This window comes from Mustela erminea, chromosome 11 (genome assembly GCF_009829155.1).
Source record: "Mustela erminea isolate mMusErm1 chromosome 11, mMusErm1.Pri, whole genome shotgun sequence".
In the NCBI taxonomy this organism is placed as follows: Eukaryota; Metazoa; Chordata; class Mammalia; order Carnivora; family Mustelidae; genus Mustela; species Mustela erminea.
Window position 1 is genome coordinate 29072240 of NC_045624.1, and position 18367 is coordinate 29090606.

The following is an 18367-nucleotide window of genomic DNA, read 5'->3' on the forward strand; positions in this document are numbered from 1 at the left end:
TGAAAAGACATGTAGACCATCATTTCATTGGCAAGGTGAAAAAATGGATCCGGTTTGCTAAGTAACTATAATGTGCTGTGAAAATAAGATTTTGGAACTAATCTATGGCCATCAAGCTAAAGCCGGAGGGCCTGAGTCAACTTCCTTCTACTGCTGTCCACCATGACAACTGCTTTCAGCAGGACAGAGTCCTACTGTCCAGGAAGGAAATCTCTGCCTGCAAAAAAAAAAATCCATTCTTGCAAACTGCTGTCCCTGGTCTCACTCATTCGTTTTGACTCTTTGGGTCTGTAGGACTGTATGGTTGGGACAGTGAGCCCGGACTGATCGTACCCTGACTGCTCACAGTGTTCCACGGAAAGGAGGAGGACTTGGGTCTTGGTTTTAGTTCAGCAACCATTTTCAAATCATACCTTAGACATTGAAAGATGGAAAAGGGGCCTTGTTTGCTCTGGAGAAACATGCAATTGAGGGCAGTCATCAGTAATGCACCTTTGACTATATTAATACACACGCACTGTAATGTGTGTACCTATACTCCTGTAGCTATGTATTAAGTTCATTATAAAACAAAAATAAGGACGATTAGAAATAAATAAATGCACGTATATTTTCATCTTTACTGGTTTCAACCCGTGGACTGTCCCATGCCATTCCCTCCCCTTGCTCCTGTGGATCTTTCCACTCTGAAGACTGCTGGTTAGTGAAAGAGACAGAAACATAATGAAGTAAGTGCTCAGGGGGACATGTGCCCACAGTGTTCTGGGAGCACAGCAGAGAAGCCAGTCTGGGGGTGGGGTGGTAAGGAGAGGCTTCCTAGAGAGGAAAATACAGCAGCAGGAGAACGGGGCTGGATGGGAAGAAGCCTTTGAGCCTTAGGGGACAGCACGGACCAGAGTGTGGAATCAGGCAGGTGTACTGCGGGCGTGAAGTGAAACCAAGAGAATGGGAGGACCTGGGGGACAAGGAGGGCCAGATTTAGAGGCCCAGTACTGTCAGCCTAAGGACATGGTCTTGCCTGGGGAGTCAATTTTGGGGTTTTCTGTGAGGAAGCCTAGCTATTCAAGGTACCAGAAGTTGCCTGCTGGAAGGCAGTCTCTCCTGTTAAGAACCAGGCACAGAGGGTACCTGGGTGACTCAGTGGGTTAAAGCCTCTGCCTTTGGCTCAGGTTGTGATCCCGGGGTCCTGGGATCAAGCCCTGCATTGGTCTCTGCTCAGTGGGGCGCCTGCTTCCTCCTCTCTCTCTCTCCGCCTGCCTCTCTGCCTACTTGTGATCTCTGTCTGTCAAATAAATAAATTTAGAAATCTTTTAAAAAAAGAAAAAAGAACCAGGCACAGAGGCAGCTTTGTGACGGGGCCTGGCACATAAGTTACAGCAAATTTAATAAACAGGAAAAGGTGCCACTTCTTGAGGAAACTCAGTACTCTCTCTTTGACTTTTGGTGGAGAACTTTTGACTTGGTTCAGCAGGAGGAATGGAATTAAGTTGTTTTATGATTCTCATAAAATGTCATCTGATAAAAAAAATCCTTAACTAGACACATTGGTGTCTCCTTTGTATGTAAGAGCCTATATCTCATTTAGCTGCGAATCGTAAACTCTACCACCTGACGCGCCATGATGGGTAAATCCCTCCCTGTGCGCCGGCTGTAATTCATTATTCAGAACACATGTTCAAGAACGGGGGTATGCCCACGTTTGTTAACTGTGCATGGCAAATTGCAATTTGTACTGCCCATTTGGGAAACTCATTTCCCATTCCAGTTGTGGTGTGAAGTTCATGGCAAGGGTAGAAAAGTTCCTGAGTGTTTTCTCAGACTCTTTAGATGAAGGGAGGCTTGGGGTCAAGAGGCCAGAGGGACAACCAGGAATCTCAGAGAAGATGCCCCCTGCTCCCCTTATCTCTTTGGAGGTAATTTAGTCCCAGCTTTAGCTGAACCCCAGGAATCTCCACCGAAAGAAGAACACTGGGGAAGGAGAGGAACAGGGAATGTGGGCAGTGGCACCAAAGTGTCTCATTCCCGGTCTGCTCTAGAATTAGGCAGGGTTCAACATTGCAATTTTGATTTGACATAATGATTTTCCTGCCTCTGTTAATTCATGCTCAGTATATGGGAGACATTAGTGATCATTCTCAATGATTTTTTCTTAATAAATGATTTAAACCTACACTTGTTCCTTTAAGCAGTTCTTTGGTTCCCAAAATAGCCAGCAGATAGTTACTTTGTCCCGTCTCTGGAGAAATTATAGTGCTAAGTGAATTGACAGAGTGTGAACAAGTCAGACTCCTTGTCCTCAGACAGCTGGCGATCTGGGAAAACTGACCTCGAAGAATTATTTACATACTTAACATTTAAATGATTGTGGCAATGGTCATGGAAGAAAGGCACAGGATGCTATGGAAATAGAAATAAAGAAATAAAGCAGGGGCTCAAGAGAGGCTTTCTGGTACAAGTGACTCTGGTCGATATCTGTAGATGAATATGGATAAACCAGGCAAAGAGCAGAGGGTGAAGAAAAAAAGATTTGGGTGCATCAAAATAGTTCACATACTAAAGCAATGCATTCTAGATTAATTAGATGTGTTACCATTCACATCAATGAAAAAGTCATGCAGCACCTTGATTTTTCTTTGCATAAGGATAGTTTAAGTAGATACGTTTCTGTATTAGAGGATTTTTGAGGAGAAGTGATATCCAGAGTAATAGTCACCTGTTGTGTCTCCCGATGGACAGATCTTTAGTTCGGGCTGTGAAATGGCTTCAATGTAGTCAGAGGAAATAGGCTGTAACCCACAGGTTTCCTCTGGGTGAATCAGCAAACCACAATCCTGCATTAAAATAGTAGAAATTAGCTGTAATGAACCTGACCTATAGTAATAAAATCTAAAAAAACAAGATTATTTTCTGTGCCAAATAACTTATGCAAATAACTTTTACCCTTCTCGTGGTTTTGACTTATCAACAGTTGTTTGTGCTAGAAGTAACTACCTGCCTTGAGCAATGAATATAAATTCTAATGACAATTTAGCCTTTATTTTGGCATTGATATTCATTACCGCATTAATACTGCCACTGGTATTATTATTGCTCTGCCATGTTTTAAAGAAATGGATGCAAGTTTTACCTTAAAAAATATACCTGTGTGTTGTTGACTCATTAAAAACAGACTGTAAGATAATATCCCAAGTGAAAAAAACCATCAATGTGAAAAAAATGGGAAATATTTGAGGAGAATGTTAACAGATGAATTTCACTTCAAAGCACATTGACTACAGACATGGAATTAAATACATATATTTTATTCAAAACATGCTCACATGTTTAGAAAAGTAGGTACCATCTCACTGCAGTGAATATCATTATAGACGCACGTTCAGTACTAGGCGATGTTTTCTCTAGTCTGAGAGGCGCAGTGGAGAACGGCCGTTTAGCTCTCTGAAATCTCTCTTCCTTTTTCCTCTACTCAAGCAGGTCAGAGCACTCTCACTTTTCCTTCCTCCCCCCTTCCTCCCTGCCCCCCCCATCCCTCCCTCTTCCCCTCTCCTCTCTCTCTCTCTCTCTCATGCACGTCTGTGCTCTCTTTTTATGGAGGTAAAATCGGTACGTAACATTATACAAGTTTCAACTGTAAAACACGACAATTCAACAGGTGCACGCTACAAAGTGATCTTCTAGCTTCTTCTTACCAGGTGTGGACTCCTGGGCCTGACCTGTGTCCCTCCATCCGACCTTGCCTCATTCCACCATCTCCCTTCTCTCCGGCTTCTCTCCGTCTATCACACTTTAGGGTGGCTAAAAATGGCTATTGTCTCTGCTGGGAATGCTTTCCTTTTAATTTGCCCTGGAGAGCATCCTTTTGCGTCTGAGGTCTCAGCAAGGCCTTCCTGAAACTCTGGCACGATTCTGTATCCCTACTCTCGTCCGTGTCATCCCTGCTTGTTTCCTTCATACCTTTCACCATTTGGTGATAATTTGGTGTTTGTGTCTTGTCCCCTAGACTGAACACGCCATGAGAGCAAATAATTATTCCACGCACACGTATACCCAGTCCTTCCCAGAGAGGAGGCAAATATTTATTGAATGCATAAAAGATTAGGTGTAATTGTTTCCCACTTCATATCATAAATTCAAATTAATAGAGAGAAATAATTGGTTTGACCTCTTCTTTGCTCGGTAACTCTGTCTCCAGTGAGCAGTTTCTAGTCTCCTTCCCTCACCCTCTCTCATCTCCTCATACCCGACTCAGATGTCCGCATCTCGTAGGAGAAGATCCAGGATATTAAGGAACCAAAGGGAATGGGGATGATGTACAGACTTCAAGAAATCTTGATTCAGAATACATATTTCCATTTTTAAATTCACAACTGAAGCTGGGGTTTAGAATACGGATGAGAGATCAGTATTGTGATTTGAATTAAGGTGTTCATTATAAAAGAGCAATTAAAATAACACAAAGTTAATAATGTGAGGAGTTTTAGTCTGAATAAACATCCATGAGTGTGTGTGTGTATGTGTGTGTGTGAGATAGCTATCTACACATTTATTTTTGGTACAGCCTGGACCTTTTTTAGGACTAGAAAAAATGACATTTGGCATCGACGAGATTGCAAAAAATGTTTCTATCGAACATGAGGAAGGGCAATGAGAAATAGCATTATACACTAGTGATGGGCTTGCAAATGGGCCCAGCTACTTTTGGAGGGGAGTTTATATTAAAATAAAAAACTCACAGACTCCATAGCCCTGAAGACAGACTTGTCAGAGTCTACTCTAGAGAAGCCCTCATGTAATGTCTAAGGATAGATCTAACATGGAGAGGTTTCCAAGACCCATGATAAAGAAACAAAAAAACCCAAACCTAAAATGCTTCGTAACAGAACAACATATGTCATATGAAACACACCATGAACATGGCACCAAATCACATACAGTCAAGCACTTTAGCTGTGCTCAGTGTATGAATAAAAAGATACCTTTTAGCGTACATAAATTGACATATATAGATACAGACAGATGATGATGATAGATTCATTCACACAAGCAAATAATGTTGAAACATTTCTAAAACTTGGATTTGGATAAGCCTTTGGAAAACTGTTGCTTGTTTGTGGTCTCTCTGGCATGTGTGTATGTGTGCGTGTGTGTGCAAGGGCATATCCTAATATTCGCCAGGAAGGCATCAGAGTCCAGACCTCAGCTGACAGAGTCCTAGCTATTCCCTGTTGAAGCCCCACATGTGACTGACTTGTACCAATCGATGAGAAAAATGTGCTGTTACATGTGCTGAGGGCATGTCCCGTGGGGGACCCAACTCAGTTACCAATGAGTGGGTGGGGGCTGTTTTGGGTAGGTTAGTCACAGGAGCTTTTCTGCGGTAACAACATCTGAATGGAGTAATGAGAAAAATCAGGGAATGAGAGTTGTAAGAATAAGAAATTGCTGGTCAAAGCCCACAAGATAAGGCCAGAAAAGGATTTATCTGACATCCCATGTTAAAAAACAAAAAAAAAGAAAAGAAAAGGGGAAAAAAGGTCATTTTTTAAAGAACTCATGTGTTGACAATCTACATTATAAAGGTCAAATCATGGGACCTCTCTTGAGATGGTACCTCCATGCTTATTTACTACAGACTCCTACTCAGAGGAAGAACAATTATTCATAACGTGGTCCTAGGCAGTTTTGAATATAGCTTCAAAATGGACAAGTGTTAATACCTAGCAAATGCAAAGTTCTTGCTGAAAACACCAAGTCCCCAACCTCAAGTGGCATTGTCCAGCTCATCGTCAGAAGGGCCTTCTTAATCTTGTGCTGAAACTTACATCTCATTTGTTCTAACTGGATCTTCTTAGCTGCAGCTTAGAAAAAAATTACTGTAATAATACAGAAGCTTGTTCTGATCCGACTTCAAAGTTTCTGAAACAAATGGTTGGAAATAGAGCATGACAATCTTCTCCAATGTCCACTGTTTGCACTTTCTGAATACCAGGGATCCCACAAGTGAGCCCATGATAATAGCATAAACATAATGCAAAGAGCACAGGAAAGCAGCCTGGGAGTCACACTGGGTGACCACGCCTGCTCTGTGGAACCATGGCCTGTCTGTGTCTGAACTGTTACCTGGTGCGCTGTTCTTTCTACCTCAGATGGACTTCCCGTGGGCTGCTGTTCTGTGACTCTTGGTAGATCAGACCTGTTGGTTCTAACTGAACAGCCATGACTCTAGCACATTCTAAGATAGGACAGGAATCAAAGTGCTATTGCAAAGGATAGACACAGCTGAAGGTAGGAGAGGGAGAGCGGATTTCAAGGTTAAAGAAATTTAGCCCTACCTCCTTTCTGTAGTTTAGGTCAAAGAAGATTCTATTGTATTCTGTGTTTTCTTTTGAAATTCTCCTTCACAGTTAATCTTTGTTTGCAGTTCATAAATCGTAACCCTTTAAGTTAAACTCCTGGCTACTTTGGAAAACCAAGGCAGCCTGCGGAAGTGGACATTACTCATTTTCCAGCTGTAGCCAAACACTGTTACTCTTGAGGCTGAAAGAAACACAGCATCTGGCTAAACACAGACCCGAGTCTGGAGACTGGCAGATAGAGTTGGGGGAGTAAGGAGAAGAAAAGAGGCATCAGTATTGCTGAGTGGGCTCAGTGCACAGGTTATGAAATAGGAGAATGTTGGCATACGCTGGAAAGAGCCCACTGCGTTGAGTCATATGTGTGAATTCAGTTCCAGCTTTGCCATGAACTGGGTCTATAATGCTGAGTAAGTCACCTGATCTCGTTTTCTCAACATAAAATAATGAAGGCTGGAGAGAAGAGAGGGGGAAACGCATTAAATGATCTCTTAAGTATGGCAGCAGACAATGTTGGTGCCTACACAATACCCATTCTTCTTCCTTCCTTTCTAACAGGAGGACCTTTGCTTTGCTGTAGGTAGCAATATATCAGGATTAAAAAAAGAAGAAATTCAATTTCTCAGTCTTCTTTGTGGCCAGACATAGCCATGTGACATCCAAAAAAAAAAAAAAAAAAAAAAGGAAAGAAAAGAAAGAAAAATTTGTTAGTGAAATAGGAAGTTGGCTGCGATTTCTAGAAAAGTTTTGCTTCCCTGATGTAAGCTTTGCCTCCTTGATGTGCATTTTTTTGGTCACTCTGTTTCTTGATTCCTTTTAGAATGTAGATGCGAGCCTGAAGGAGCAGCAGCCATGTTGTGACCATGAGACAACCTGAGCTGAAATCTGGAAGAGCCCAGGGCATTGGTGCTGATGCAGAAATGCAGCTTCAGGTTGTCTAGCTCTGCACTTCTTGCTATCGAAGAAAAACTAATTCATACTTGGTCAAACCACTATGAAAATAAGAATATGCAGTCAAACTTCTCTTTTCCTCTAAGAGTTTGTGAAACCTGTTCTCAGGATGTATGAATCTTTCTGAGTAATGCTTTAGATATTAAAAGTGATTTCCCTACTAATAACAAATTTTAAACTACCTTAGAAGAAAAAACTCATTAGCATCTCTCATCTTTCATCGCTGGGGTGATTAGAAATTTGTTCAGATTTGAGGGGTACCTGGGTGGCTCAGTGGATTAAAACCTCTGCCTTCAGGTCAGGTCGTCATCCCAGTGTCCTGGGATCGAGCCCCACATCGGGCTCTCTGCTCAGCAGGGAGCCTGCTTCCCCCCCCCCTCTCTGCCTGCCTCTCTGCCTACTTATGATCTCTCTGTCAAATAAATAAATTTAAAAAAATCTTTTAAAAAATTTTCAGGTTTGGGTATATTCAAGAAAATGAATGACAGCTCTTTAGGTCTTAAGTGTCATCTCTTGGAGCCTCAGAGTCTAGATACACATAAAAGGTGATATTTAGCAGAGTTGCTTAAAATGCATTAACCTTGGAAAGCTCCACATTTAAACTATATCGTTTTGCTGGAGATGTCACAAATTCCTGACTGGATTGCCATAGCTCTCACTAGAATACAGTAAGATAATTAGCAGGGATTTCCTTGTTCAGACTTGTGTAAAGTATATCTGTTTAGGATCTAATTTTAAAAATTGACCAACTTTTCATGAAGTGCTACAGTGACTAACAGAAGAACATGAAGGTGCCCCTGGTTTTGTCTACTGCCCTACGCATGAATTCATGATCACTATTTCTTGTTGCAAGTTTTTCTAGAAGCCTACTTGGTTCTTATAAAACAGTGTTTTGCCATAAAGGAATAGTAGTAAGGAATAGTCGTTCTAATTTTTAATGTGATATTGCTATATTTTTGGAGCCATGGACTATTTAATCTGGTAGGTATCTTTAAATCTTACTTTCTGCATCCATGTAATCATTCCTTCAAGATGAAATAATTGTCTCCCTCTCCTACTAAATAATGAAAAATGCCCCCCCCAATTTAAAAATATACATTCACTCCCTATGGCACCCAACTCTTTCTGAGTCACACATTTCTTCCTCTGTCCCTGGCCTGTTGCTATTTCCAGGAACTCAGTAGTGACTCTCAAACTGGACAATCCTGGCACAGTCCCGGGAGGCAGAGTCCCCTTCCATATCAAGACTGAACTTTTCTATAAGAAAAGTTTCTTATATAAAGTATAAAAAACGAGGTTCCTAGAGGATCCTAAATTTGTATGGAACCACAAAAGACCCCAGAGCAATTTTGAGAAAGAAGACCAAAGCAGGAGCTTCCTGATTTCAAACTACACTGCAAAGCTATCATAATCAAAACAGTATGATAGTGGCAACAAAAACAAGCATATAGATCAATAGAATAGAACAGAGAGCCTCCCCAAGCCCCATGCAAAAATATACAATGGAGAAAATAAAGTCTCTTCAAAAAATGGTGCTGGGAAAACTGGACAGCTATATGCAAAAGAATAAGACTGGAGAACTACCATACATTAAAATAAATTCAAAATGAATTAAAGGCTTGAATATAAGAAGTGAAACCACAAAACTCTTAGAAGAAAACATAGGTTAAAAAAAACCCTCTATGGTACTGGTCTTAGTAATATTTAATAAATTCAAAAGGAATTAAAGACTTGAATATAAGATGTGAAACCACAAAACTCTTAGAAGAAAACATTGGTTAAAAAAAAAAAACCCTCTCAGATACTGGTCTTAGTAATATTTCTTTCTTTCTTTCTTTTTTTTTTTTAATGATCTATTTATTTATTTGACAGACAGAGATCACAAGTAGGCAGAGAGGCAGGCAGAGAGAGAGGAGGAGGAAGCAGGCTCCCTGCTGAGCAGAGAGCCCGATATAGGGCTTGATCCCAGGACCCTGGGATCACAACCTGAGCTGAAAGCAGAGGCTTTAACCCACTGAGCCACCCGGGCGACCCTTAATAATATTTCTTGAGACCACTCTCCTCAGGAAAGGGCAACAAAAGCTAAAGTAAACAAAAGGGATTACATCAAACTAAGAAGCTTTTGCACAGTGAAGAAAACTATCAAGAAAACAAAAATGCAACCTACTGAATGGGAGAAGATATCTTTAAATCATATAACCAATAAGGGGCTAATATCCAAAATATATGAAGAGCTCACACAACTTAATGTCGAAAAACCCCATATAACCCAGTTAAAGAAATGGGCAGAGGACTTGAATGGACATGTTTCCAAAGATGACATAGAGATGGCCAAAAGCACATGAAAAGATGCTCGACATCACTAACCATCGATGAAATGCAAAAGAAAACCAACATGAAATATCACCTCACACCTATCAGGTTGGCTATTATCAAAAAGACAAAAATAACAAGTCTTGGTGAGGATGTGGAGAAAAGGGAACCCTTGTGCACCGTAGGTGTCAATGTAGACTGAGGCAGCCATTATGGAAAACACTGAGTTTCCTCAAAAAATTAGAAATAGAATTACCCGAAATCCAGCAATTCCACTTCTGGGTATATGTCCAAAGAAAATGAAAACAGCAATCCAAAACAGATAAAAAGGTATATTCACCCCTGTGTTCATGGAGCTATTATTTACCCAGCCAAGATATGAAAGAAACCTAAGTTGACAGAAGAATGGATAAAGAAGTGATATATACATAATGGAATATTACTTGGCCATAAAAAGAATGAGTTCTTACCATTTGCAACTACACAGGTGGACCTAGAGGATATTATGTTAAGTGAAGTAAGTCATCAGAGAAAGACAAATACCATATGATTTCATTTACACATGAAAACTAAAAGCCAAAACTAGTGAACAAATGAAACAAAGCAGAAATAGGCAGTAACAGGAAAAAATTACTGGGAGACAGATGAAAAAGGTAAAGGGGATTGATTCAGAGGTCCAAGTTTTCAGTTAAATAATAAATGTCATGGAGATATAATGCATGCTCGTGATATTGCAATAATTTTGTAAGGTGACAGTAACCAGTCTTGTCATGGAGATCATTTGTAATGTATAAAAAGATTGGATCACTGTGATGTATCCCTTAAACTAATAAGATACTGTACATCAGTTATATTTCATTTTAAAAAAGAAAGAAAAGGAGTTAATTTCTCAGAGGAGCTAATTTCACTGTCTTGCTCCAAAAGGAATGAAGTATTTTTTGTCTTCGCAGTGTCTCTAAATTTAACAACTGCTTTCCTTGTATTATAGTCAGGAAGACATAAAATACTGAGTAGCTCTTATAGGTTTCATATTATTAGATACCCAGTGAACATTCGTAGGAAATTAGCTGAGGTATACATTAGCAATAAATAATTACAGCATAATCCATTTGATATCATTCTTTACATACCACACTGATCTTTGAAATCAGTGAAAAGACTGAACTTTTTCATTAAGAAAAGAGTGTCTGTCAAATAAATAAATAAACTCTGGAAAAAAAGAAAACCTAAAAAAATTAAAAAAGAATGGGCGACCAGACATGAGGAAGCAAAAACGTACTAAACTTCTGTTTTTAAAGATCACGCCATTGGTATGGATCATTATTATATTTTTAAAAATACATATTATAAGTAAAAAAATAATATTTAAAATGGAAAAGTAAATGAAGAGAAAGTCAGAAAAACACTGTTACCTCCTTTAAAGGTATATTTGTTTTCCGTGACTGCCATAATACATTACCACCAACTGCATAGCTAAGAATGACAGAAATGTATTGTCTCACATTCTGGAGGTCACAAGTCCAAAATCAAGATGTTGGCCCATTTGGTTCCTTCTAAGGGCTGTGAAGGAGTATGGACCTGCACAGTCATTTAATAGTGTCTTCTGTTCACCGCGTTTGTAGTTTATCAGTGGAAGCACAATTAAAAGGGAACTGAGTAAATATTCCAGGTAGAAGGATGAGCACCTGAAACATTCTGGAGCTGAGCGCAAACATGGCCCCTCAAGGTCAGAGTGGGTGGTGTTCTGGAGCTGAGCGCAAACATGGCCCCTCAAGGTCAGAGTGGGTGGTATTTGAGGACGGAGATAGGAAGTGGGTAGAAATCAGTAAAATTATTTTGGAATCATGATTTTCATCCTTGGCTCATTCTAATGACACAAATATTAGAATGGTGACAATGAATTATCTTCTTCAGTGTTGTTCTGTTTAAAAATCGTTAACAGAGAATTCCCTTTTATAAAACTTCAAAAAATTTTCACTAAGTAGATGCCCTTTTAAGAAATAGTACAAAAGTAAATATTTTTGCTGAGGAGGAGGAGACATTTTAACTTTTATTTCACATTGCTCCAATAAACATTTGCAGTGAATAAGCTTCACCTATACAATAGTCTCTCTTTACATTTTAATGAAAACGAGTAACTAGCCAGATTATTCTACTTTGTGTGGAAGGGATCTCTAAGAACATTGCTTTAGAAGTTGATGTTCCTGTTTTAGTGAGAGTTTATCAATACGTTTTTAATTTTAATGTTTTTTAAGGAATAGTGGAACTTGGTGTCAGGCAGCAGAATTATAAATGCGGCTTGATTGGCTATTTGTGTTTGGTGTTCATAGTCTTATGCGGAACACATTAGGACCCATGTAGAAATGAGCCATCAAAACGATAACACAATCGTGTGTTTCCTTCCTTAAACATCAGCTGAAAAGTGGCCGTATGTTACACTACCTGAGAATATTAAGCTGGTCCCCAGTGAACTCAGGAAAAGGGGAAATTGAAACAAATTATAAACAGATGAATTAGTTCCACTCAATTAAATTTATTAATATGACATCAATATTTGGAATACTTCTATATATTTCTCATGCATTCCAAATCCCTGAACTAATATGCAATTTTCTCTCTTCTTTTTTTTTTTTTTTAAACCTAGATGGCCTCTAAATTAACTAGGATGGGGCCAGCATGATCCTGCTTGCTGGAGTGCATTCTGAAAGGCATCCTGTATTCTCAGTTTAGAAGTGCATGGGAATGTCTGGGTTTGTGGACTTGGGTCTGGAAATCTAGTGAGCTGGAGCCTCTGAAGGGACTGAGGCTTCCCACTTCCGGTGAGCCGGGAACTCCAAGGAAAGCAGCCTTTGTTGTGGTCTTTCAGCACTTTTGGTTTTGGGTCCAGATGGAATCCAGAGGGTAGATGTGAATGCAAATGAAAAGAAAGCATGAATTTATAGGTTGGGTATGTGAAAAAGTTCAGTTCTTTTTAGATTTTATTTTTTTTTCAGTATTCCAAAATTCATTGTTTATGCACCACACCCAGTGCTCCATACAACACATGCCCTCCTTAATACCCACCACCAGACTCTTCCAAATCCCCACACCCCCCCCTCCCCACCCAAACCCTCAGTTCAGTTCTTTTTGATTTGTGAACAAAGGAGTGTGGAATTGGAACTGAGTCATGACCGTAGGGTCTCTCAGGCTCCGAAGCATCTGGATCAGTTTGGGAAGTGACAGAACAACGACATCAACAACAACTAGAAAAGGTTATTTCATATTCTTAGAGGAGCAAACCTATTATCTGTAGACTGAAGTGGGAAAAGGAGCGAGCAGAAGGAGGCAACAGGCCACAGAGATATTTGCAAAGACAACTTTTAACTGATGTTTACTTATCAGCAGTAGTGACACCAAACAGAACAAACATTTGCACACATATTACGTAGCAAGCAGATCTTCCCAGGAAATATTGATCCCTCATAGGGAATAGAACGGATAGATTTCAGCATGGACTGTGCCACGGGTCAAGAGCCCACTAACAGACCGTACGAGGTTGTGATCCTTCAGAATTTAGCTTTGGTAGGGAATCTTCTCAGTGGACCAAAGAGAGTTGCCTATTTTCATCCAACGTGCAGTTACATTAGTTTGGGGCACCTCGTGGGTGTTTCCTGCCTACATGCATCTTGGAGACTGCTACACAAACACACCACAGCCACACACGCCTAAACGTACACACCAGGGACCCACACACAGTGATGCTTAGAACTGGAGAATTTTCAAACTTAAAGGGAACTGTGCTACACTACAAAAGAATTCTCTCCTTAAATGTCTTAAGTTGTAAATTCTACTACTTTTGAGGCTTTAATAGTAATTACTGAGCCCTAATGGTATTTTTAAGGATCACCCACTAATCAGCTTCCTGCACATCCACAGTTAAGCTCAAAGCATGCTGAATGTGGCTACATTCTGTTTAGAAGGACATGTTGATGCATTTAAAGCCCAACATCCAAGCTACTGTGGCATTGTAAGATCTAAAGTTAATACTAATTTTTAGTTTAAACGCATCCTAACAATGCAAATATTAGACGCTATGAAATGGATTGTGCTATGACAGGACGGCCCTCCCTGTGTGGTTTTATATGTTTAGACATGTTAATTAGACTTTTAAAAATACTCTAGGAGCAGTCTCAAGGTCACCCCTCCTAAGATATTACACAGAGAAAAATGTAACTCCACAGTGCAGAAACCCAGCCAACACTACCCTCATTAAGTGAACGAGAGAAACACATTCCTTCTGCAGAATTTTTGCCACAAATGTGTAAGTTCATCTAATCAGAGAAAACACATGATCCAAATTGAGAGGCATCCTTCCAAATAACTGACCTGTGTTCTCCAAAAGAGTCATAGTCCTGAGAAACAAGGAAAGACTGTGGAATTGTCACAGATTTGAGGAGACTAAGGCACATGATAACTAAAAGCAATCTGGGGTCCTGGAACAGAAAAAGAAAATTACTGGAAAAACTAGTGAAACCCATACAAGGTGTTTGGTTAAGCAACTATATTGTACCAATATTAATTTCTTAGGGTTGAGAGTATTGATAAAGTGCCATGGTCATGTGAAATGTTAGTATTAGGAGATGCTAGATGAAGGGTATTTGGGAACTTTCTGTAATTGTAGAATTAATTTTATAACTTGAAATACAGTCTAATACAATTTGATAGTCCTATTGTAGGGTATTCTTGAAGGGTAAATATACATTAACGGTAGAAGAAGGTTCTAATCATTAAAATGCTTTCAACCATTTGGTTGAAGTGTCCTATTACACAGCAAAAGCTCTGCATAGTCATGTGTTATTGGCACCCTTGGATATCCCATGGCAGAAATTGTAATCTACAATCATTTTGCTCTCAAAAATTGTTACAATTGTGGGAGGACAGTCTATAGGCTGAAGCAGAAGTAAGGAGCACCTACTGTATTTATGGACTAACTCCTGAGAGGACACCAACCTTCTGGTGAGCTGACAAGGAGAACGAGAAATGGGCTTTGGAGAGGACCTGGGTTATGTCAAGGACTGGGGTCGGCACTTCCAAGCACGAGTGCCCCGAATCTTTACAATTGTTTGAACATTCACTCGGTGGATGAGGACATCAAGATTTGTAGAGCTTAGGGAAGCTTTCCCGAAGTCAAACAAGCTAATACGTTGAGTAGCTAGAGTTTGAATCCTGGGTCTAAGTTTAAACCCATGCTTCATAGACTGAAAAATGAAACAAAATAAAGCAAAACACACCACAGTAAGAAATGAAGATTGTGTTTATGAAACATTTCCAGACCAATTAACTCTTCATCAGGGAAGACTCTTTTTTCATGGCCGCAGATGGCATCTCTAAACATAACCAGCTGCACTTTAAAATGCTTACAGTTGGTCAAAATGGGACTAAGCAAGAATGTGAATGATTCAGGTCAAATCTATTCCCTCTGATGGAAAAAAGCCTCAGAGTAACTTTTCAGTTCATGCTTGGTCACTCTGATATATATATCTCTATATAGACATATATAGATATATATATATATATTTTTAATTTACTTTTGAATAACAGTATATCGGGAAGTTACTTATTAAGTAAAGACTTAAAATTAATTCCCATGGTAGAAAATAAACAGTTACTTACATATTATGGCCTATCATCAAGGAAAATATTTGTTATAATATGATTTTCCAAATCATCAGGACTCCTATGTCTTGTGTTTTTAGTGCTCCAAAGACATTTAGGCTTTATGACATTCATTTGCTTGTTTGTTTGTTTGTTTTTTTAAAGCGGATTCCTTTAGCAGACATTTGTTGAGCATCTCCATGAGCCAGCCACAGAGACGGCCCTCATGGAGCTCTAGCAGAGAAAGCAGATATGTAAACACACGATGGCTGTGGAAAGTGCTAACGGCTGTAATGAAGATTGTTCTGGACACAGGGCTGGCATGAAGGAACATGATCAACCCTGCTCTGCAAAGAAGATTTCAACTTGAAGTATACTCAGAGTTCACCAGGCAGATGGGGGCAGGTGGGCTTTCCAAGCATCGGACACCAGGGAGTCAGGGGCAAGGCGGGAAAAGCCGCTGATTCTCTCCAGTGCTAAGGTCTACCAAGGAGTGAGCGCCCTTTGTATCTGAAAGCTAACTCCGCCTGGATTTAGAAATAGCAAATTTTTCTTCCCTTCTATGATTGTTAGCTTGGGTTTCAGTCCTTAGGCATAAAATATACAAGATAGTCTAGGACACACAGAAAAATAGATTTTGAGTACTTGTGTTCAGGGACCATGTAAATCATATGGTGGCAGTTGCAAAACTCTGAAGCTGTGTTTTCACCATGCAACCCGGACACACCAGCACAGGCTTTGTTATTGCCAGTTATTGGCAAGTATGCCCAGTGAAAAGCTGGCATTTTCCTGTGGAAAATGTGCTATCTTCTTTGGCATGCAATGCAGAATTGTGTTGCCCATTTTCATGGAGGAAATCAGGACTCCGGGACTCCCACTTCCAAGAGAAGGTGTCCTGGAGAAATTTCAAGATAGAAGATTGTGCTTTAGCTTGTCTAAAACTTCCCATGGGTTTCAGATTAGCTCATTATTTCCTGAACTTGGATGTTGTTGCCGTGATTTGATCATTTCTGGTAAGTGGTTGTCACAGCTCACTGTGTGGGATGAAATGACTCTTTCATTTGAAGCCAACTGTGGAGAGTGAGTCCTTATAGATCACATATCTAGAAGTCTATACCACTTCAGCCTCAAAAGGCTGCTGCTATCCATCTGCCTCAGGTTGCCTCTCTCCACCCAGGGAAAACCACTGGCTCTTCCCTCCTTGGACACAGGCTTCGTGGATTTGTGCAGTGGTCTTCTGCCACTGCTTCTCCATAATCCACAATCACATGGCATCTGAAGCTGATTGCCAGAATATGTTACTTCTCTGCATTAGTCCACAGCTGTTCAGGGATCCTGTTGTCACCAATCAGATATGCTTGCCTGGCCTCGCAGAGCCAAGTTATAGCTCACATTGCTTTTAAAGTCGGAGGCCTGGCTTGGTTCTAGAACTCGGCAGTTGTTACCCTGCTCAGATCTTTGTTGCTCCTCAGTGTTTTATCTCTCAAAGGCCAACTGTGTCCACTGAATTGGCTAACTTTGACAGGTTACAACCAAAAGGGACAAAGCATTAGACAATGTTAATTCCCACTGAGTCCTCTTTCCTTATGCCGGGTGTTCCTTGTAGTTGGAGTTGTGTATATAACTCTAGGTTTTAATGGTGAATGCTGATAGTTGGAGAAAAATAATATGTAAGAGGATAAATTGTTCAAAAGATTGGCCATTTTTTTTTTATCATTCCCTATGGTGTTTCATAAAGTTTCAAAATCCTATTTCAATTGTACTTTAAAGATTTTTTTTGAAATAAAAATGATATAATGATTCAAAGAAGGGCTTATAGGTTCCCCAAAGTATGTTCCATGAAATATAGGTCTTTTGGAAGTCACTTTGTAGGTGTGAAGTCAAAAGAGAATGGTGTAGACCAACGAACCTAACTTTTGGCAAAAAAGTTTTAAATGGTTTTTGCCTATTTTTATTGTTAGCAGTAAGTCATTCTGTCAACATTTCTTTTCTCTAATTTAATAAAGCTGTTTCTTAAAATATGGTTAACGAGTTGTCATTGTTTATACTGGTGATAATTCAGCACTTTTACATTTTTATTTCCTAAGGAGAAATAAAAGATTTTTGATGAAATCTCTTTGACTATCTATTAAAGAACCTATGACCAGAAGAGTCTTTATAAGTCAGCTGCTCTGATGACTAGTTAGTGTTGAAAACACTGAACTAAGAAATCATGTGGGATCATTTGTTCTATCATGTGGTCATGAGTGAAAGACTCATATGTGGCAGCTAAGATCAAAACAAAAAAAAAAGTCACAAAGCTATATGGAAACAATTGACATCCATTTACTATTCTTTTTAAAATTATAAACAAAAGAAATATTCTCTGATGACAGACATCTGTCTGGCATCACTAAGAAATCATTCCTGGGAACGGATAAGTTCTTGAGTTAGCGCTAAGTTTTCCTTTTTCAGTAAGTCACCAATTATGCACATGATATGATTCATATTCTATGAATATGCCAATTTCTTTGTTAATTTATAGCAACCCTCCTGAGTGTCAATAACAAAAGTCATTATGCGGATGGTACACCATGCTATTAAATTTAATTTTTTAAATAGGATTCCTTTTCTGAAAAATATTAATCATATTTCATGTGCTACCTCAGATGCTGTCCATTATTATGCCCCGAAAATTGGTTTATATATATTGGAATTCTCCTGTGAAGTTCACTTGATTGCGGGGTGCCAGGAAACAGAGCCACTGAGATCAGGGGGCCCGTAAGAGACTCAACAGGTCCAGATCTAACCTGATCAGCAATACAGTGGGTTATTGGGTCAGGGCTATTGGATCAGACTGCCAACTTCTAATTTCAGCTCTACCATTCACTGTCTTTGTGACCTGGGGCAAATTAAATCCCTAGTTACTTTAGTTTCCTCTTCTGGGAAAGCCTGCCTCATAAGACGGCTGAGAGGATTAAATAAATGAATACATGCAACGAATGCAGAACCATGCATGATGACAATAAGGGCTCGACAAATGTGGTTATGATTAAAATTGAATATCTATCAAGGGCCAATAGCCAAGCTATGTACATTATGCAATGTATCTATGCGTTAGTATTAGCTCCATTGAC

The 18367-nt window shown here is 39.6% G+C and overlaps 1 protein-coding gene across 6 annotated transcripts in view; it reads right to left on the reverse strand.

Moving 5' to 3' along the window:
* CPED1 (cadherin like and PC-esterase domain containing 1) overlaps positions 1-18367 on the reverse strand; it is a 265826-nt gene that overhangs the window by 37828 nt on the left and 209631 nt on the right. For all 6 annotated transcript variants that reach the window (XM_032305800.1, XM_032305802.1, XM_032305801.1 and 3 more), the window contains one exon: positions 2714-2831. In XM_032305800.1, the coding sequence (XP_032161691.1) occupies positions 2714-2831 (118 nt within the window). The remainder of the gene's footprint in view (positions 1-2713; positions 2832-18367) is intronic.